At 50.4% G+C, this 20739-nt stretch overlaps 5 protein-coding genes across 5 annotated transcripts; 2 read left to right on the forward strand and 3 right to left on the reverse strand.

Moving 5' to 3' along the window:
• Positions 1–3449: 3449 nt before the first annotated feature.
• On the reverse strand, positions 3450–4432 carry BCR38DRAFT_398434 (uncharacterized protein; the record flags this gene model as incomplete). The annotated part of the gene is made up of 3 exons (XM_040857690.1): positions 3450–3678; positions 3739–3926; positions 3995–4432. 3 exons carry the CDS (start codon positions 4430–4432, stop codon positions 3450–3452), a joined length of 855 nt encoding a protein of 284 aa, XP_040712670.1.
• A 1816-nt stretch (positions 4433–6248) lies between these two features.
• Positions 6249–7505, forward strand: BCR38DRAFT_412417 (glycoside hydrolase superfamily; the record flags this gene model as incomplete). Its single annotated transcript, XM_040858690.1, has 1 exon — positions 6249–7505. The coding sequence occupies one exon, from the start codon at positions 6249–6251 to the stop codon at positions 7503–7505; it is 1257 nt and encodes a 418-aa protein (XP_040712671.1).
• Positions 7506–7596: 91 nt separating this feature from the next.
• Positions 7597–8999, reverse strand: BCR38DRAFT_497893 (uncharacterized protein; the record flags this gene model as incomplete). Its single annotated transcript, XM_040864778.1, has 5 exons — positions 7597–8007; positions 8090–8406; positions 8578–8684; positions 8740–8898; positions 8958–8999. The coding sequence occupies 5 exons, from the start codon at positions 8997–8999 to the stop codon at positions 7820–7822; spliced, it is 813 nt and encodes a 270-aa protein (XP_040712672.1). The 3' UTR covers positions 7597–7819.
• Positions 9000–11854: 2855 nt separating this feature from the next.
• BCR38DRAFT_350733 (dynamin family protein) lies at positions 11855–14123 on the forward strand (the record flags this gene model as incomplete). The annotated part of the gene is made up of 3 exons (XM_040856594.1): positions 11855–12533; positions 12602–13803; positions 13872–14123. The coding sequence occupies 3 exons, from the start codon at positions 11855–11857 to the stop codon at positions 14121–14123; spliced, it is 2133 nt and encodes a 710-aa protein (XP_040712673.1).
• A 2375-nt stretch (positions 14124–16498) lies between these two features.
• BCR38DRAFT_350039 (uncharacterized protein) lies at positions 16499–17809 on the reverse strand (the record flags this gene model as incomplete). The annotated part of the gene is made up of 4 exons (XM_040856535.1): positions 16499–16899; positions 16961–17161; positions 17225–17576; positions 17642–17809. The coding sequence occupies 4 exons, from the start codon at positions 17807–17809 to the stop codon at positions 16499–16501; spliced, it is 1122 nt and encodes a 373-aa protein (XP_040712674.1).
• Between the last annotated feature and the right edge of the window lie 2930 nt (positions 17810–20739).

Raw genomic sequence — 20739 nt, forward strand, 5'->3', positions numbered from 1 at the left:
ATATTCGTCCCAGTTGGTCTGCGACCTTGCCTGGAGGTAGTCCCGCCGTCGTCTCTTCGTCTCAGCGCAAGCCTTGCTAACCTGCGGGCACCACCACGGGACCCCAGCGCCTCGGCCAACGGTGCGTCTCGGGACCGCCACGTCGGCGATCTCTTGGAGGTTCCGGATAACCCAGTCAACAGCCTGGTCCAACTCCGTTATCGTCTCAACCGGCAAATAATTCATAAATCTCTGGCTTGATTCGGCTACGATGAGCCACTTATCCGCCATCGCCCAGTTCCACCCTTCAACACTGCGGCGGCCCTCCTTGACTGCTTCCCCGTTGGATATTACCCTAATCACTTGCGCTCTGTGGTCTGAGCCCTCTAGGCCCGGGTCCCCATCGTAATCAATCCTAGCCCCTTTCGTCACCCAGGCTAGGTCGATAGTTGAGTCTCGTTGTTTGTGCCTTTGCCGTGTGATTTCCCCGAACGGCGTAACGAGCTCTAATCGCCAGCATCGCGCAAACTCCACTACGTTGTCGCTGCCCCGTGATGACCGTCCGTGGACGTCCCACAGCGGGTGATGTGTATTGAAGTCCCCTACGAGGACCTGTGTCCCCTCCGGCGCCCCATTAGGGAGGTCTTGGAGCGGGCTGACCCAGCGGCTCCCGGTCTGGCTTGGTGAATAGATAGACCAGATTGTAAGGGCGTCCGGGCCTGCCCCGAACGTAATACTGCTCCAGTCCATCCCGGTACGGGGTCGCAACGTAGCCACGTCGTATCGTTTATGGACGTATAGCGCAGCTCTGCCGCTGCTGTACACTACTTCGTACCTGGAAGACTTCGGGCAATAAATCGCCTTCGTCTGCCGGTTGATCCATGGCTCTTGAACCGCTATTATATCATAGTCACCCCCCTTATCCAGCGCTAGCGTTGCGTTCGCCTTTGAATCTGCGATATTCCAGTAGAGAATAGAGACTACCATTAAGCTGTCGATGGTATATCTTCGTTCGTACGTCCCTTAGTGAGGAAGCTACGCATTGCTGACGCAGACCGTTCGGTTCGCTCCTGCTCCACTCGCGATCCGCCCAGGGGGCGGCCCCGGGGTCGTACAACTGTAAACCCGTCGCTGGTCAATGAGCTAGGTGGTGTGAGCCTGCCCTCACTAGATAACCCGTCCGAGTAGCTGCGGACCTCAAATTGTCGGGGGCGGTGAGCGTACGCCTCGCGTACGCGTAGCCGCTGCTGTTCTGCCGTAGGGCAGTCCCTGTCCCACGCCGTGTGCTTCCCTTTGCAGTTCACACAACGTTTTTTGCCGCTAGGTGCCTTCTCGGGGCAGTCTTTTTCACCCCCTGGGTGTGCCGTTGCAGCGCAGACGCCGCAACGCGCCGTCTTCTTGCAGTGTTTCGCGATATGGCCGTATTCGTAGCACTGGCAGCACTGCCGAACCCGAAGATTGCCGTCGTACGGCTCGCAATCGAATATCTGGGCCTCCCAAATAAGCCCTTCGGAGCATAGTTCCATCGCCGCCTCCACGCTATCCACGTGTAGTATCAGGGCCGCATACGGTGCTTGCGGCGCCCGGGGGAGGTTTCTTTTAGCCTTAGAGAGGTGCTTTGTATTGTCCCGCTTCAGGTCTTTAAGTAGCTGGCTCTCGTCGTGGACCTCTCGCAGCCGTTTCGCAGGCAGCCCCTTCGCGATCACTGCAACTTCTCTGCGGTTGAGAAGTGCCTTATCGCCGAAGGCACTACGCACCCACCTGCTGTCCGTGGTCGCCGCTGAGGCCGACTGCTTAAACGTCACTACGGTATCGCCACTGCGCAGCCTGCGGGCCGCCACTGCATCGGTGCTGCCGCGTGCACTGTTCACCGCTTTTACGACCTCAGCCGCCGATCTGTTCTTCATATTAGGGTCCTCTGTCCCCCGGATCACTACCTCTCTCTCCCTTCGCTGGGGCACTACAACCCGCTGCTGCCACACTGGGGCTTCACCGGGTCCCCGTCCCTGGGCCGATCCTGAGGCGATTGAGGCCCAGGATCGAGTTGTAGGCAAGGCCACGTTCTTCACCGTATCCTGCATGGTCTTCTCAACCATCGTCTGGATCGCCGCAGGAATTTCGGCAAGGGCCAGAGTCACTGCCAGTACGTCGGCATGTGTGGCGGGTCTGTCGCCCCCCTCCTCCAGCGTCCTGCCGGCTAGTTTCAACCCCAGCCAACGCTCCATCAAACCCCCCATGACCTCAATCTTCTCACGTGGGACCAAGTCGGCAATCTCTTGTTCTACCTTTTGTAGTTCTCTTCCGATCCCTTCCCTCTCTGCGTTCTTTCTGCTGGTGCGCTCCACGTTCGGTGCGTGGGCACTTTCGTTGGCGTGGGGGTGGTGAAAACTCTGTTCGAGTCCCGCCCGTCCCCCGTCGATCACCATCGGCGCCGCCATCGCTTGCGTCCTCGCTTCGCGTGCGATGCGAGGTCACTGTCCGACGTAAACGGTCGTTAGGAATCGAATGCCGCAATCGGTTTGATGATTTGACGCTGTTCGAAGAAGTTATCGATGAAAGTCAGAAATCTCCCTTCTTCGCGAGATATTAAACTACTATTTAACTATAAAGGACATTCAAGCGTACATATCCTTATATAGGCCTAGCTGGCAGGTGTTGGACCAAATTGACCGTCAAAAGACGAGGGACCCACTCGCTGTAGAATGAGGTATTTTTGGTAGTTATAAGGTCTGACAGTAGGTGCCAAATACTAATAATAGGCCCCCGCCAAATAATAATCAGATCAACCCACCACAACCCACCAGATCTCAGGGTTAAAACTGTCTCCACAGCAAAATCCGGATATTTGGTGGGTTGAGCTGACCCTTATACCGAGATGATGATAGCTAGCATACACAACAGAAAAGAGGAAGAAAGAAGAAGGGAAACTCCGCAGCCAGGCTCTGCTCTTGCCGGCTCCAAGCCACAAGTTTCTGGCCGTTATAAATTTCTTCTAATTGCGTCGCCATGTTACCTCAGGCTGTCAGGCACGGCCTAATTGTGATGATTATATCAGGCAGCACTGCTGTAGTAGTTTGGCGCCGGGTGAGCCTTTCGCCTTTTCATGTGGGTATATACCGAAGATTTTTGTAGGTGCAAAAATTGAGTTTCTCCTAATGTCCAGCATCTAGTGCACTAGATCAGAGGGAATCTACACTATTCCTTGCGGTACACTATTTATCCTATTATAAGATTGATTTCCAGAATTATTATATGGGAACACTATTGTGTAATTATCTGAACCGTCTATGTGAACATGCTGGTACGGGTATGGACATCATAGTGCACATTTTATCCTCGCTATATATAACATACGTATGGTATGCAAACGAAAACAAAAAAAAACATTGCTAGACCGTCTCGTGGTGGATTATTTACTTATAATCTCGTTTGTGCCGTCATCGAGTCCATGCTACAGCAAAGTGCAATTTTCAAAGAGAAATACATCCGTCAGCACTATCCTCAAGGAAAATGCCGCCATAAATCTGCCCCTCGAGTATACCTTTTTCTTGGTAACCGGAGTTGACAACATCACTAGTACCAGTAGGCTTCTTCAAGATCCCAAACTGATATTGGCCTTCGCCCGAGTTATCATTGGTTAGGACGTTTGTGACAGCAGCGAGCGCTGCATCCCCCTCGGAGTAGTACACCTGCAGGGTGCTGGTGACACAACTGTCAATGAACACTGGACAACCAAGGTCGATGGAAAATGTAGCTCACTTCTTATCAAAGTCCAATGTAACGGCAAAATTTTGCCACGCAGTGGCATCAATGGGCGTCGACCAGACCAAGACATTCTGGCGGTCCAGGATCTTGAACGTGTCCTTCGCATATGATTGCCCAATGACCGTGCCCGTCTGGAAGTTGAACTGGTTCCCATTGTAGTCTGCACGCTCGTGCCAAACATTCTGGAACGATGTCAGTTTGACAGTCCGTTGACTCGAAAACACAGAACTCTATGACAAGAAATTCATACCAAATACTCATGCGTCAAGTTCAGCGGCCTTGACGAATCCTGCTTTACGCTCCAATGCAGAGTCTTTACGCCCTTAGAGCCCGGTCCGCCTGTATTCGTATCGCCATTGATCTGGAGGCCGGCACGCCGGAACCCGTTCTGTGACTGGAAGATCGACTGGTCGCTGATAGTAACTTCGATAGACTTGTAGCTCGCATTTTCGAAGCGGGAATTAGTCGTATTGGAAAAGACTAGGATCTGTGACCATGGCTGGCTTCCCCGAACGTAGTCGGGGTTGAAGATGCTTGTTGAGTACGAGTCGAAGTCTGACAGGGCTGTCGAGCTGGCCACGCGCCCTTCTAGTACTATGGGACATGTGATGTCGATTCGGGGAGTAAGTAGTGGTCCTGCGGAGGCGGCAGTGGCGGTAAGGCCAAACACGAGAGCTACAGAAAACATGTCGAACCAACTCTGCTGGTGGTGCAATTGGCTTCAATGTGACCACGACATGGCCAGATGGGGGGAGCTGATGCAAATATATACTTTGCACAATCTGGCTTAATGGTATTTCGCACCGAGTATCCGGACCGCTTAACGTCTCAGCACGGCATTGGCTACCAAAATAAGATGAGATTTTCCTGTCCATTCCTGGAACCTCTAGGTCCTCGACCGACTTCACGTTGTCTCCCGGCGATTCAGGCTCCGAACAATATAAATGCAGACAACATGGGGAAACTTTGGGGTAGTGAGGAGATTCGGAGACAAACCCTTTTGGGGGAACCGGGATTTCCTTGTTATATTTAGGGTATCCCATATGCTTCTTATGAAGCCAAACACCAAATAGAAGTCGAGCATGTTTGTGATTTTTTATATTTCAACTAGCTATTGCAGTCTGGTCCCAGCTAACCACACACCCTGCACTTACAGACGTTAAGAGTATCTGACCAATCTCAACGACAAAGCATCAAATGGCGTGGAATCTTCAGAATACGGATCGCAATCAGGTTCTCTCCTACAGTGTAGTTGAAAAAGGCCTTCTCGACTTCAACATAGTCAAAATATAAAGGCATATATAAGGCTCTGTCCCAGCTAGGTCCCGGCAACATATTTATCGAAGCTACGGTAACGACTGCCAGCGAAACTCTAAACTCAAATATCTTATACCTCCCGCTCATAAGCATATAGTCGATACCAGTGATTTCAGGGGTAATCAAGATGGTAGAATCCCGTCCCAACGTGATGCGCCTGATGCATTGCGGGAGCTTTTCACGGTATCGTCTTCTGTTGATCATTCGTTCACCTGCGTACGGAAACATGGGTTGAGGTCCAATCGTGTCATGCCAAGCACATGCAGGAACCTGCAGGCTTGGGTGCCGTTACTTGAGAGCCGACCGTTGAATGACAGCCCAGAAGGCTTAAAACACAGACGTCGGACTCAGGGCCCACTTTGGCGCCCGCCTAGCAGCCCGTATTAAAAGAATACGATGTCGGGATAGCGGCATGAAAAGTGCCCACTGCACCTGACCATCGCAATTCAATCTGTGCATTTCAGCTCACAAAAACGGTATTACAACACGAACAGCGGGACGACTCCAGTGATGGTGATAATGAGGACCACGCATTGGCAAGATAGGATGAATGTGACGGCCAATGCCCAATACTCCAAACCATTGACGATGCATCATGATGGTCCAGATGTCCATTTTTGAACAGCGGATTTCTCCGGGTTGTCGCCGTTGTTGACTTCACGTGTTGTAAGAAAGCACGGATGAAGCTGGTTTGAAACACACCGACCAGTCTGATATTTTCATTGGCTGAAAATTGGGAACAATTTTGCAATGCGGGTCCTGGAAGGCATGACTGCCTGCCGATCTCTAGCGTTAGACTTTAAAGTAATGAGGTAATGAGCAGCAACCCAGCAATCCGGGGTGCCAAAGCCTCTACTGTCAGGAACGCCCCTCCCTAATTTTAAGGCCATCCTCGTCATTTGTGCCTGCTAGACTAGTTATATTCTCATCAACGTCGTGTCGACTCACCTTTTTCTCTCCTCGTTCTTCTTTTGTTCGATACCCTCTAACATTCCTTAATTGTCGACACTCTTTTGGCTTAATAGCCGTTCGCTCTCTACCTTCAACCAACGCTCCTGCCACGCTCTAGACCAGGCGTGACACGATTTTCGGGACTTTGTGGCCAGGCTTCCTACAAAATCATCAACCTGATACCAATTTTGCACAACTTCATCATTTCGTGATTTCCCTCCATCGCAACCATCATCATGCGTATCTCTTCCAAGTTGGCCGCCGCTGGCGCCTTCGCTGCTGGCGCGTCTGCCGAGAACTATCTCGGTTTTAATTCAGGAGCTACGATGGCAGACCGGTCCGCCAAAATGCTCGCAGACTTTGAGGCTGAGTTCACGACGGCCCAAGGTCTCGTCGGCGCCCCCGGCCTTTTCAATGCGGTGCGATTGTACACCAACATCCAGGCGTACTCGGAGGACGACCCCATCCAGGCTTTTGAAGCGGCCATCAAGACCAACACGTCGATTCTCCTCGGTATTTGGACGTCCGGCACCACCAGCATCGCTAAAGAGATAAGCGCTCTGAAGAAGGCTGTTGACCAGTACGGCACCGACTTTACCGACCTCGTTATCGGCATCTCCATTGGCAGCGAGGACTTGTATCGCAATTCGGCGACCGGTGTCGCGAACAAGGCGGGCGTGGGCAACTCACCCGATGCCCTCGTCGGCTTTATCGGCGACTACAAGACGGCCTTCAAGGGCTCTGCGCTTGCCAATGTCCCCGTCGGTCACGTCGACACCTGGGACGTCTGGCCCAACTCCACCAACAAGCCTGTTCTCGACGCCATTGACTGGGTTGGTGTGGACGAGTACCCTTACTACGAGAACGGCAAGGGCAACTCGATTAAGAATGCGGGCAGTCTCTTCGATAGTGCCTACGATGCGACTGTCGCCGCTGTCGGCGGCAAGCCCGTCTGGGTCACCGAGACTGGCTGGCCCGCGACCGGTCCCGACTGGGATGAGGCTGTAGCCAGCGTCGCCAACGCGAAGACATACTGGGACGAGGTCGGATGCCGCAAGCTCTTTGGAAAGACGCCCACCTTCTGGTACAACCTTCGCGACTCCAACCCCGAGAACACCATGAAGTTCGCTATCACCCAAAACCTCTCGACCAAGCCCATGTTCAACCTGACGTGCCCTACCACCTTCGATACACTTTCGTCTACCTCGTCCTCTGCGTCTGGCACCGCTACCGCCACCGCAACTAAGACGAGCGGATCTTCCACTGGCGTCTCCAGCAGCACAGCAACCTCCACCTCTGGCTCTGATGCTAGCAGCTCCGGGTCAAGCTCCGGTTCCGACTCTGGCTCGAGCTCCGGTACCGGTACCGCATCCAGCGCCACAGCTTCTACTACAAGCCCCGTCGCCGGTCTGGGTGCCCACTCCATGCAACTGATCTCGGTCGCTCCCTACGCTGGCTTGGCTATTTTCGGTGCATTCTTTGCCTTCTTCTAGATACCTGTGGTGGATCGTGGGTAATTGCTTGCAGTTGCTGGTCATGGCCCTTTTACCCTAGAGACCTGTTTTCTCTATCATACGCACATAGCGTAGATAATGCTCATTGACGCTTTACGCTGAACAGTACCTTATATCACCGCCAGTGACTCACTGGCGACTCCTGTGGCACCTTGCTAATTAATGAATGCATTTGCCACTTCTGAAACTGCCTCTCGGTTTTGTGCCTCCTCGTTCTGTGGTACCTGTGGTGACAATCGGTATAGCTTGAGATACCGCCTAGTGCACAATGACATGACTAAGGAATGCGCCGCTCATAGCCAATTTTTGTCCCCGTGCTGTGAGATGAATGCCCCCTTGTCCGCGTCAACACTTGCCTTCTTGATGACCGACAGGACATCTCGGATGGCCAGGTCAGGGGTGGTTGGACCCGTGAAGTGAGGCGCGAACTTCTTAAATTTCCCCATCAGCGCAAATAACGCCTGTTGCTGCTCGATCGTGGCTGTATCAAATGTCAGCCACTCTTTCTCTTTCTCTCCCTTGTTGATCGAACCGAAACAGACGAAACCCATCACAAGTCTTACCATCTTTGAAGTTTCCCGTGTCGACCAACCCCGGCGAAATACTCAAGAACAAAACCCCGTCCTTGGCGTACTGGGCGCTGAATTTGGCCACCGCGGCGTTCAGCGCCGCTTTACTGATGGAATAGGGCGCGGATTCAGTAATGTCGAACTTGGTGATGACGTCTATGTCTGCCATGCCCGAGGAAATGGCAATGATCTTCTTGGCGTGGCCGCGCAGGACGAGTGGGATGGTCAGGTTGAAGAGGTGGATATTGCCGATGACGTTGGCATTGAGAGAGCCTAGGAGGTCTTGCTCGAGTTTCTCGGGCTGATTGCCGCTGTTTTGTAGAGGATGTTAGTCTTGGGGCCTGTTCCGCAGAAGAATTCCTCGACACCAAGCTGGCGAGGGCAAGAATACGAAAAGGGAAACCATAACATAACAAAGCTCCACCGGAACCAGGTCCAAGTAATAATAGTTACGGGGGTTTCACAAAGTGCAGTCAACGTACAGGACGCCGATAGGGTCGAAGGCGGACCAGGTGGAAATGAAGGCAGCATTTGCGATAACGTAGTCGAGGGCACCGCCGGTGATTGCGGCAGTGGCGTCAACGGCTTTCTAACCATAATATAAGTAAGCTCAGTCACGTCATTTCTCCGGAGATTTTTCATACCTTCAGGAAAGCGTAGTCGGTTATGTCCCCTTGAAGTAGGTGGATGTTGTCCCGATCATGCAGCTCAACTGAGGCCTTTTTCTCGGTTGTAGCTTTGTCCCGGACGAGGCCGACAACGGTGTTGGCCGGATCTTCTGATAGCTGGCGGAGGAATTCGAACTGTTCACATCGGTTAGATAATGGTATGTTGCGGTATGGAAAAGGCTGGGTTGACTTACTCCCAGACCGCGCGAAACTCCGGTAATCAAGTAGGTCGACATATTTAGGACTGTTACTGACTGAATAATGAAGAGGCCGTTTTTTTCAAGATAGCACGAGATCAACAGATCCAAGGTGGTATTCTATACAGACCCGAAGAGTGTCTCAGTTTCCCGTCGAGAGCTGGTCACCGATTTGATTTCAAACGCATGCAAACTCTGCAACGATAAATGGTATAATTTCCTGGCTACACAGGTTTACGGCCCTGGATTCTACGAAGATGTCGCCGCTGGTTGTCCGAATTTGTTTTCATTGTGGCAGGGGTGCAGAAAGCTTATAAGCCCCTGAAACTTCTCCTATGTAGAGTCTATTGATAACGCACGGACTCCGATATAGTTGCCATCGTTTCCAAGTCTCTCACCACCGTCAGCGAAGGTTTACCTGACTTGCGGGACGTCCTAATTCGTGTGGATCTTTCGAACAATGCATCACCATCAGCTGCAGTAGCATGGTTGCTCCTTGTTCTCTTTCCCGCACCGCCACACTCAATTGAAGCTACCCGCCATCTCGACACTGGCAACTTCGGCAAAGACCGGCGTAGGTGCCCATGAGGTTATACCGTACATAGCTGTTGGGATGTCACTGTGATATTTTGAGTTCAGAATAGAAACTAACTGCCACCCAAACTTCTATACGAGACGAGACTAATCTCGGCCTATAGATCCAACAAGTGTCGGAAACTTCAAGCCAGTGGTTCCACTACATCTCCAGTGTCAAGAAAGTGCTCGGGGCCGCATGTCCGGGCCGCATTGAACACAAAAGTGATATGGCAGCTTTGCTACATTGGTTCGCCTATCATGATGCCCTAGCGCAGTTGAGTTTGCGCCTCTGGCGGCATCGCGGCCAATCGAAAGGGGCTCTATCTGGACTCGTTGACATCCAGCTGCCCCAGATGAGAGTTTATGAAGGATGGGGGGTTGGTCTAGAATCCGTCAACCTCGGGTATAACTGGGCTTTCAGATAAATATACAGGATCAAGTATCAAGCTTATCATCATGATGCTACAACATGCTCGGGTTGGTGTCAATAGTCTTCCACCTCATTTTGAACATCCAGAACACACCATCCTTCGTAAACTTCAAAGTCTCCTCACGATCCTCGCATGGAAGATTGAGCAGGTTACAGCGGCCGTTGAAGAAGGACCTCAAGACCCACCAATAGACTAATTAGTACCAGAAGAATTCAAGGAACTGGAAATTCTCCAATTAGCCATTTCTGTCTACATTGAGGAGCGCCAAGAAGGAGCCCGTCGCAATCGAAAAAGGCGGTCTCAAGGATGGGAAGAGCCTTCGTCATTTTCTCGCAGCTGGAAGCTGTCAGAGGTAATATCCTCTGCTAATTATTGGTTGCGAGACGAAGAAGGATGGGGATTGTATCGTAGTACTTGATCTCCTCGTTAGAATGGAACAGAGCAAGGGAGTACGTAGTGCAAGAAGCATGGGCCTTCTGTTACAGTCCCTTTTGGGCCAGATGATCTTGCGAAAAGAGCGATTGACTACACGGAGAAGATAAGAGCCGTTCTAAGTTCGAGTGAGATTTTTCCCGCTTTTATGATAGATTCGTAGCTCGGACTTGGGTATATAACAGGTCCCAGGCGTATCATGTCAAATAGAAGGAACGGTGGGAAATACAGGCCGGAGCGTGACAGGGCTGTATTGGTAATGATTATGGGACTAACTCTCAGGGATCTGCAGCTACAAACGGCAGGGCTATGCTGAACTAGACCTTTAACCTGCCTAGCCGACACCTTTGAAACGGGTCTAGGTTAGCTACTTTCGTCGCTGTATTCGTATCATCCCCTTGCAGGAAAGGCAAGGGGGTACTGCACTCCGTCCAATCGTCCAGTGCTCGCTACCATTGTATCTAAGAGGACTGGTCCTCGCTAGGTGATCAAAAGCAAACACCGCGCTTCTACTGGCTATACAACGGCGGCTCCTCCAGAATACCCTGGCTTTATTCGATTAGGAGTATTCTTTTTTCAAGCCCTGTTTATCGCCGAACACTGCACACATTGAAGACATGAGCGCAATTGGATTTGCTCTTTACAGTAAGGGAGTGCCATACCTAGATACTGTCTTGCCCCGTTACGTATGGGGAATCGTCATCGTTGCTCCTGTCGCCGGCACAATCTTCGTTGCTATCACATGCCTTCTCATTTTGACTAGGACTTTACGGCGCCCATAAAATGGCCTACAAAAGGTGTAGTACAGTGTTTGGCGTCTTTTTCAAAAATTTTGGTTATTTAGGAGCGGCTAAAATGTCGTTTCACAACACTCCCAACGTCGTGGGGAGAGTACGCAGAGCAAACGGGATTGAGGATCAAGCTAGGTCGGCTTGTTGCAACCTGCCCTGGAAACGACAATAGCTGTTTTGATATTTATCGGCTGGTCCGCAAACAGCAGGGCTTCTGCGTGACGTGTCAGCCCTTTGGCCAACCAGACTTGGACTTGGCTGTTTGCCTTACAGAAGTCTCAGTTGCAGGGCCTCCTGTATCTGCCATTTTGCGCCGTATTGCACCATCAGCCATTAGATAGCCAACCATCTCAGTTTGCTGTTGATTGAGAGTTTGCTTGCACTTTTGAATCCCAACAAATAATTCGGGTTTGGGGTTGGGCCTCCCGCAGATACGCATCACGTTCCGGCTAGTTTTCGGACCGCTGTTGCAGATTTCTTTTGTAGATAACCCTTCGATATATATAATTGCACCATGATCATCTTATGGATGGGTTGGGCTTAAATGTCTTCCTGGTTTTCTATTAAGCCAGTCTTTCCATCCCCACTCCCAAAGTGCCAGCAGTCCTGGTCTTTTAGTCCTCAGGCCTTTTCAACTTTTCCATTCGCAACTCAGACCCTCAAGATGGTGTTGACCACCTTGCAGACAGATGCCCTCGGTAGGCTGTGTCCCAAAGATCAGCTCGAACTTTTGGATTCCATCGACCGCCTTCGTCTCCAGGGTATAAATCACTACATCTCGTTGCCGCAGATCATCGTTTGTGGAGACCAGTCGTCTGGCAAGAGCTCTGTCCTGGAAGCCATTTCTGGCGTATCATTCCCCATCAAGAGCAATCTTTGTACGCGTTTCCCCACGGAACTCGTCCTGCGCCGAATGCCTCAAATCGGCTCAAGCGTTTCTATTGTCCCCCACAGCTCCCGCAGCGATTCGGAGCGGAAAGTGCTCGCTAGCTTCCACCAGAAGCTCGATGGGTTCGACGGGCTTGCGGACGTGGTCGAGAGCGCCAAGACGGCCATGGGCATCTCGATGCATGGTAAAACGTTTTCTAAGGATTTACTACGTGTTGAGATCACGGGTCCTGACCGGCCTCACCTGACCATTGTTGACCTGCCGGGACTCATACACTCTGAGACAAAGAATCAGACCGTTTCCGACGTCGAGTTGATCCAAGACGTCGTTCAAACGTATATGAAGGAGCGGAGGAGTATCATCCTCGCTGTTGTCTCGGCGAAGAATGACTTTGCCAATCAGGTGGTACTGAAGCTAGCCCGCTTAGCCGACAAAACCGGCAGTCGAACCTTGGGTGCGTACTTTCTGCCAGTCTCTTTTCATCTTTTCCTTATTATGCAATGCTAATGGAGACCATTAAAGGAGTCATAACAAAGCCTGATGCCTTGATCCCTGGCTCCGACAGCGAAGCAATGTATGTTTCCCTGGCCATGAATCAGGAAGTGGAGTTCCGTCTCGGATGGCACGTGTTGAAAAATATGGATTCCGAGACTGGTATCTCGACGCTTCCTGAACGTGACGCCAACGAGGATAATTTCTTCTCCCAGGGCGTATGGAAGGAGCTCTCCCCATCAACGCTAGGTATTAACGAGCTGCGAAGCCGCCTGAGTCACGTCCTTCTTGGACAAATCGCCGGCGAGCTACCCAGCTTAATCGACGAGATTGAGGCCAAGTCTAACGCCTGCCATGAACGACTGGAGAAGCTAGGACAGCCTCGGAACACTTTGGATGAACAACGCCTCTATCTTTTTCACGTTGGCCAATCATTCCAGTCCCTAGTCAAGGCTTCGATAGACGGCTCGTACAATGATTCCTTCTTCGAAGATGCACAGTCCCAGCGAGGGTACCAGAAACGGATTCGTGCTGTAGTCCAGAACCTCAACCAGAAATTTGCCAAGGACATCGCCGAACATGGCCATTTCCGTGAGGTCGTTAAGACTGAAACCGTGCCAGATGTCTCGACAAAGGTCTCGGAAAAGGTCACTCCGATCACGAGAGATGAATTCATTACCCACATCCAGAACCTCATACAGCGGACACGCGGCCGAGAGCTGCCAGGAACCTTTAACCCCATGATTGTCGCCAACTTGTTTCTCGAGCAGTCCCGTCCGTGGGAAGGTATTATGCGGCACCATGTCCAGAAAGTCTGGGATGCAGCTAAAGACTTCCTGGAACTTGTCGTCGCTCATATTGCAGACGGTTCGACATCTAAAGCTCTCCTCCAGGAGGTATTCGGACCAGCGCTAGATGCGCTCCTGAACACACTCAATACCAAGGCTGTCGAGCTTTTAAACCCGCACCAGAATGGTCACCCTATTACCTACAATCACTACTTCACCGAGGCGCTTCAGCGAGCCCGAGTTGAACGCAGAAAGACTCAAGTCGCTAGTACTTTGGCAAAGTATTTGGGCATTTCTTCAGATGAAACGACGACGACGACCGTCTACATTAAACAGACGGTAAACGTTAGTGAGCTTATTGGAGCCCTTACGGAGCAGAGCGAGCCAGACATGGATCTTTTCGCCGCCTCTGAAGCTTTGGATTGCATGAATGCTTATTATAAGGTTAGTTTCTGCACAAAACGGCCTAAGAAGACAAAGACATACGATGCTAACTTGGGGTACACTATTAGGTTGCTTTAAAGCGATTTATTGACGATGTGGCTATTGAGATTATCGAGACCAACATGATCTCAGCTCTGATCGATGTCTTCTCCCCCGTGTCCGTGTATGGAATGTCCCCGAGGCTCGTGGCTCGTATCGCTGGGGAATCTAAGGACAACGCCACTCAGAGGGAGAATTTGCGAAAGCAACTAGATATCCTGCAGAAGGGCTCTGACACTTGTAAGAGGTTTATAGGTGTCAGGATTGGAGGTATGTTCTGATACTCCGATTGAAGTTCATTGTTGGTGCATGTGCTAACACCTAGGTTAGATGCGATTTACTCGCCCACCAGACTGAATCGGATCTTTGATGCCACAATGGATTACTTCAGCGACTCGGATAAATCTTGCCTGCAGAGAAGCCAAGACTCGCTGGCAATTTCGGATGAACCAGGTTCTACCACCCCACAGGAAGTCGAGAGCTGTAACATGTGGCGGCAGACAATAGCAGTGTCTCGGCCTCAAGATTCCACACCTTGCGAAGAGCTTACAGCGCACGATGAAGGCTGGCCTTCTTTGGGGAAGAAGAGCAAGAAGGGCAAGGCGAAGAAAAGGTATGTCGCGCCACCGGTGGAAGCAGAATCGGAACCGAAACAGTGGGGACTATCTGAATATTTATAATCATTCAGGAAGGTGAAAGCTGAAGATGACTGCAACGGCAATGTGGGCTAGTTGCTCACCACTGTACACCACGCAGTAATAGATAGGAAAACAAGCTACCTATGAAGGGCGATGATCGAGATGAGATAGTTTTCTAGTCAACAGGGGCATTAGAATGGCAATGGAAAAATGCGGTAAAGTGACCGACGTGATCTTTGCTCCCTGAACTCACAGATCATGATGGCGATTTGTTGACTGCAGCCCACAATGGTGATTGGCTGCCTTCTGTTAGTCTCCGCGGCCATAATTTCTCATCAAATCTTAAACAATTCTCTGAATCAGAATATTGTCGAGAACCACTTGGAACAGGCACGAGTCCTCCGAGTTGGGACCGTACTTTCCATCGCCGTCAGAATCTGTCTGTCTGCCTCTCTTGGTGTTTCGATCATTCAACTCTTCAAGACGCTGTTTCAGGGATAACTTTCGTTGTTACAGGCGATCGATAGCATCTTCGACATCACCGTGGGAATCCCAAGGGATTTCCAAATATTCTAATCTGCAGGTTCAGCCCCATGTTTGTGTTGTGCGGCATTGCTACGTGGTATGCAACTTAGTCATGCTAATCACACTTCCTTCCAATTTGAGCAGCACTGACGTATCATCCCAGATTCTCCGTTTGGTCGACGTTACAACGCCAGCTCCCTTGACAATCATACCAAACTTGAAGAACCATACGACATCGGAACATTTTACTCACATTGACTAGTTCGCAGCTCCAAATAATTTCAGGGAGGAGATGTGTGAGTCATCCAACGTATACTATGGTCCAAGGCTATATCTCGTACCGCCCAAATGCTCACCGGTCATTATGTGAACTCGTCATATATGTTGGACTTCTTCGGACGTTCTCTTCAATGCAAGCCCTCACGAGACCACAAACTTATCGGGATACGAGAGCGTCGATTTCGTTGTTGCCTCCCGCGACGTACTCGTATTTTTCGCTTCTGCACACATGTGTGTTAAGTCGGTGATGGAGCAAATCGCGGCTCTGGCAACCATTCAAAGTTCCGATACGTCGACAAAGGATGGGCCGTCTTTATGCGCCTGCTCTGAGCGCGATTGCTGCTTAGATCTGGGCAGGGTGTCGTCTATACATGGCGCAAAGATGTTCTTCTACACCAGACCAGAAATTGCCTTAAAGCGGGATAACGTCACACCAGGTGAAGCCGTCAAAGACTACGCTTTTCAACTGTTCGTACGAAGTGGAAATTGCGTCCGCCAGGAGACGAAACTTCTTCCAGTTTCAGCCGCCCATTCCTACTATGTAGACCATTCGAATAGCAACGGGCTGTTTCCTGCGGCCAAATACCGAGCCCTGATATATGCCGTTGATCAGCTGACTTCGGGCTGGATCGATGAGAAAATTGATGCTGGGACTCTTTACCTAGCTCCGTTTGCTTTACGTTTCTCTTACCGCGCAACCAACCCAGCAGTTACACAAGTACTAACAACTGCGTGGCAATATAGGAAACGTCACACATCTGTTGAGGTCACTCTCACAAGCCCGCAGAATATGGGGACATACCAGCCGCACTCGTCGCATTCCTTGGGGCTATGATTGGTGTTTCCCGTCTCTGCTCACACAGCGTGGCCTTCAGGAAAGTCTCTTCGACACTCATTCGCGTATCACGACATGCAGAGCTGGACAGAGTCGTCCGGACGCGAGATATGGATGGCGCCGCACCACAGCCAGAGTATCTGGAGGAGACGCGTATGAAGTTTGCCGACTTCAGGGATATACGTGCCCTTGTACCTGAGAGTATGCGCCTGTTGGGTAGATGAAACGAGTTGTGAGGACCCTTGAGACGCGGCCCCGGGTCTCCTGAAGCACAAGTTATGCGCGTACCGTTGCGTGTGCCGTCACTGTCTCTGAACTTGATTCTAGATTTCCTATTCTCGAGATAGATTATGCCCAATACATAGTGTTCTACCCACTTTCAAGACTTCAACGGCCAATTTTCATTAGGGCTGAGAGACGTTTTTGGGTGATTTGATGGTGGGCCCAGATACTCTGATGGGCTTGGCAGACTTTCAAGTGGTGCTGTGTGCGATGCCTGGATAGCAATCAAGACTTCGGACGGTGTCATTGACCCCCTTCCGACAGTCGTGTGTGTCGTCCCCATGGTGCCCAACCACATGTTATCGTCCCTCTCGTCCATATGGTGCCGGTTCTTTATCCCTCCTCTGGTCGTATATCGCCCCTCCGCTGAAGTGAGTTTTCTCGAAGTGTTTGCCGTACGAATCTCCTGTATCAGCGGCCGCAACACTGGTATCGACTGTACGATTATGGTCCCCGCCACCTCGGCTTGGTACCAGATTATCAACATCCCCTGTCGCCCTGTTGAGAACTAAGGTTAGTGTTGCATAGGGGCGATGGGGGGTTTATAATCATGACTAACAGAAGAAGTACTTATCGTGGTGGTTAATGTTGATCTTCGGGTCCCACTGCCACCACGTCCTCACAGTTGCGACGATAGCAACCAGGATCCCGAGGCTCATGGTTATGCAAAGACCAATTTTCTCATATCGCCGTATGCTCAAGTTCCAAGTTACCATCCACGGGAAAAGAGCAAGTACAAAGTCGGCCACGATATTAGCAACTACGGTCAAGAGATCAGCAACCAACCCACAAGTCCTCAACAAGCGCAGTCTGGCACACTCACCATTACCCCCGGCCTTAATCTGATCAACCACGTCATAATCGAGACAGAAACCAGGCATCCGCCAATAGTTCTGAAAAGCATCCTGATCGCAGTACTTGGCCCATTGCACGAAGAGCTTGACAACCATGTAGATGTTGAGGGTGGCGATGATGAACCACAGGACAATCTTCTGCCACTGGTTGGTCATGCGCAGCAGCGTGACGGCGAACGCTGTCTTGCTCCAGAACTGGGCGACGAGCGTGAAGCACGACGATGTCGATACGAGGATCAGCATGCGATCACCCCATGTCTTGGTGACGTAGCCGACCGCGAACTGGACGGATGTCAGGGCGCATGTTATTAGGAACGCCACCTGGGAGTTTTTGGCAAAGTCAGCAAGAGCCTTCGCGACTACCCATGGCGGTGGAGGATATTTACCCAAGACGCTATCAGCACGTAATCATCATACCAAAGTCCGTGTCGCCAGGCCACCTTGCACCACACCCGAAGGCCGAGGAATATGGTAGCGGCGACGAAGAGGGACCATATGCCGCTATTGACCTCCTTTATGGGCGAAATATGGATCTCAGCTTGTGGATGGCTCATTATACAAAAACAACAACCACCCGACACCCTCCCAAAGAAGGACGTCGAAGCAGAACGAGTAAAAAAACTACCTGAGGGTCTGGCCAAATAGAATTGTGCAAAGTGCTGAAAGAAGAAAGAAAAGAAGGATCCGCTTGGTGTGAAGTCGCTCCATACCCATGACTTGTCAGAGCTGCATTCATTCGAATTTGGGTCTCATAATCTCATCTTTCCACTCTTCTTTCATCGGTTTATCTAAACTTTCTTCTCTTTCTTCTACTCTGATATCGTGTACCCACTTGGGCTGGAATCTCCGACGAGAACCAGTGAGGCAATCTGGGGATGTCCCTGCCAGGCCGAGGTGGTGGGCTGACGGCAGATTGTGGCTTGAACGACTGGGGTGCATTTCAGCTGGGTTGTTCCCACTTGTTATTAAACCTGTCACACCTGTAATCAACATCTAACCTCGGGATGCAGAAACCAGCATCAGTCACGTCTTGGCACCTCCATATGCGGCTGTTGTCTATCAAGATGGCGAATGGACTCAATTGTGCAACATTTGACGTCTGACACCGACAATCATGCCGTCTGATTGTCAATGAAACTCCAACCCTTGGTGATATGTGGATCACCCGGCCAGAGTGATGTTCCCCTATTCGTCACATTGGATGTGGGAACCTCGGCTTTTCATCCCCGGCCACGTGGAAAGTCTAGATCCGCAAAATTGTTGGGAAAGTGACAGAAATAGCAAAAGCTGAATCTCCACAAACCTGGGAAATGAGGTATTTGTAGATAAAGTGGGAATCATGAATAACGGCACTCGGGGGGCGATGTGGCTCAACAAGTCTGGCGTCATCTGCTGGTAGTTAAGTGGATTTGAATCCTTCCAATAGAAATGCAAGAGTATTTACATGGAAAATGTGGATAGCGACTGGCCGGATCTACAAAGCATATCCGAGGTCATAGTGTCTCATTGGGTTCGATGGTTTCTGTTATTGATTGATTAAAAGAGCCGCCTTACAAGCGTATGTCAGTGGAGTTCTAGATGAAACAACTAATGAGTATCCACTTCCTGTGAATGCTGGGACAAAAAACATGAACAGCTTGTTGACTGGCAGTTTCAATACAGCATCTCTAGATATACTGCCAATCCGTCTTCCTCAATTGGTGCTATCCCGTGGCATTTGATTCAAGCCGTACGGATCTATAGAAACATCTCTCTTGGTGGATAAAGGAAGCAACCAGCACATAAAGAAGGCGAAAGGATGGCTCTTAACTTGCTTATAAGAAAAGATCGGTGCTACACAAGAAATTGGGAAACAAGCAGTAGAAGCTTGGGTTGGTTTAGCGTCGAAGGAGTTTGTTACGCGACTGCTGTTATGTCTCTGAACCAGGTTGTTTTAGTATGCAGCTCTCCCGCGACTCTCATCTTCAACGCTATACTAGTAGTTAGAGAACATGCCCAGAAGACAGCAGTCATAGGCGGTAGTATTCCCCCATATAAAAAGCTAGACTCACCAGGTTTTCGGAAAGTACAAATACAACAGCTTGCTTCGGAATTCATAACCAATGATATTCTCAACGACTGGTCGTTTTTAACCCACGTAGCACCAGAAGTACCAAGCTGCAATGCACGGCAGCAGACACATTCCCTGGCACTCTTTCCCGCGTAACGTCCCACACCCACATCCGGGACACCCCCACATGTGGGACACCCAAAAATGCCTCAACACGGCTAGCCTCTAACTTCAACCTCTTTTATCTTTACCAATATCGATTCAATCGTTACAAAATTTTACGTTCGTCTTCTTTACACTAATATGAGTCAATATACCGAAGATGATATTTATCGAGCTCTTCAAGCAATAGCTACCGGTCAAAGCCTCCGAAAAGCAGCATATGAGCATGGTGTCCCAAGGTCTACTCTTTCACGACGGATTCAGGGAGCCCAGTCAAGAGATATAGCCTTCGCTGACTACCAGAGGCTCTCTCCAGCCCAGGAATCCCATCTGGCTGAATGGGTTCGAATCCAGGCTGCCCTAGGCCTCCCACCAACCCATCAACAGCTCAAAGACTTCGCCGAGCGTATCCTACAGATCCACGGAGACACCGAACCACTTGGAAAGAACTGGGTCCAGGCTTTTATCAAGAGGAACCCTTCAGTCAAGGTCCAGAGAAGCAGAGCTATCGATTCCCAGCGTATTAATGGAGCCTCAGCTAATGTGATCAGGCAATGGTTCAAATACCTCGCTATCCCTGAGATCAAAGTTATTAAGGCCTCGAATCGATACAATATGGATGAGACAGGTATTCTAGAAGGTAGAGGATCAAATGGTCTTGTTCTAGGGTCATCTGAGATTCATTCTATACGGAAGAAACAGCCTGGATCTCGAGCTTGGACATCTCTTATAGAGTGTATCTCTGCGACTGGTACTGCACTACCCCCACTTGTGATATACAAGGGGAAGTCTGTCCAGCAGCAGTGGTTTCCTCTGTACTTGACTCCATACGAAGCCTGAAGGTTTACAGCAACAGAAAATGGGTGGACGTCAGACTCTACGGCTATTGAGTGGCTACAAAAGATCTTTATTCCTTTGACTTAACCAGAGGACCCTGAAGAGACTAGGTTACTTATCCTAGATGGGCATAGTAGCCACGAAACGACAGAGTTTATGTACCTCTGCTTCATAAACAAGATACACTTGCTTTTCTTACCGCCACACACATCCCACGTTCTCCAGCCTCTCGATCAGTCAGTCTTTGGACCCCTCAAGGCAGCCTATAAGAAAGAGCTTGGTTACCTTAACCAATGGGATACTACTACTGTCGTAGGGAAGAGAAACTTTCTCTGCTATAGAAAGGCACGTCTAGCAGCATTGACCGTCAAGAACATTATCAGTGGATGGAAATATAGTGGTCTCTGGCCTTCGAGCATAGCTAGACCCCTTACG

The sequence above is a fragment of the Pseudomassariella vexata genome (genome assembly GCF_002105095.1).
Source record: "Pseudomassariella vexata strain CBS 129021 chromosome Unknown BCR38scaffold_12, whole genome shotgun sequence".
NCBI lineage: Eukaryota > Fungi > Ascomycota > Sordariomycetes > Amphisphaeriales > Pseudomassariaceae > Pseudomassariella > Pseudomassariella vexata.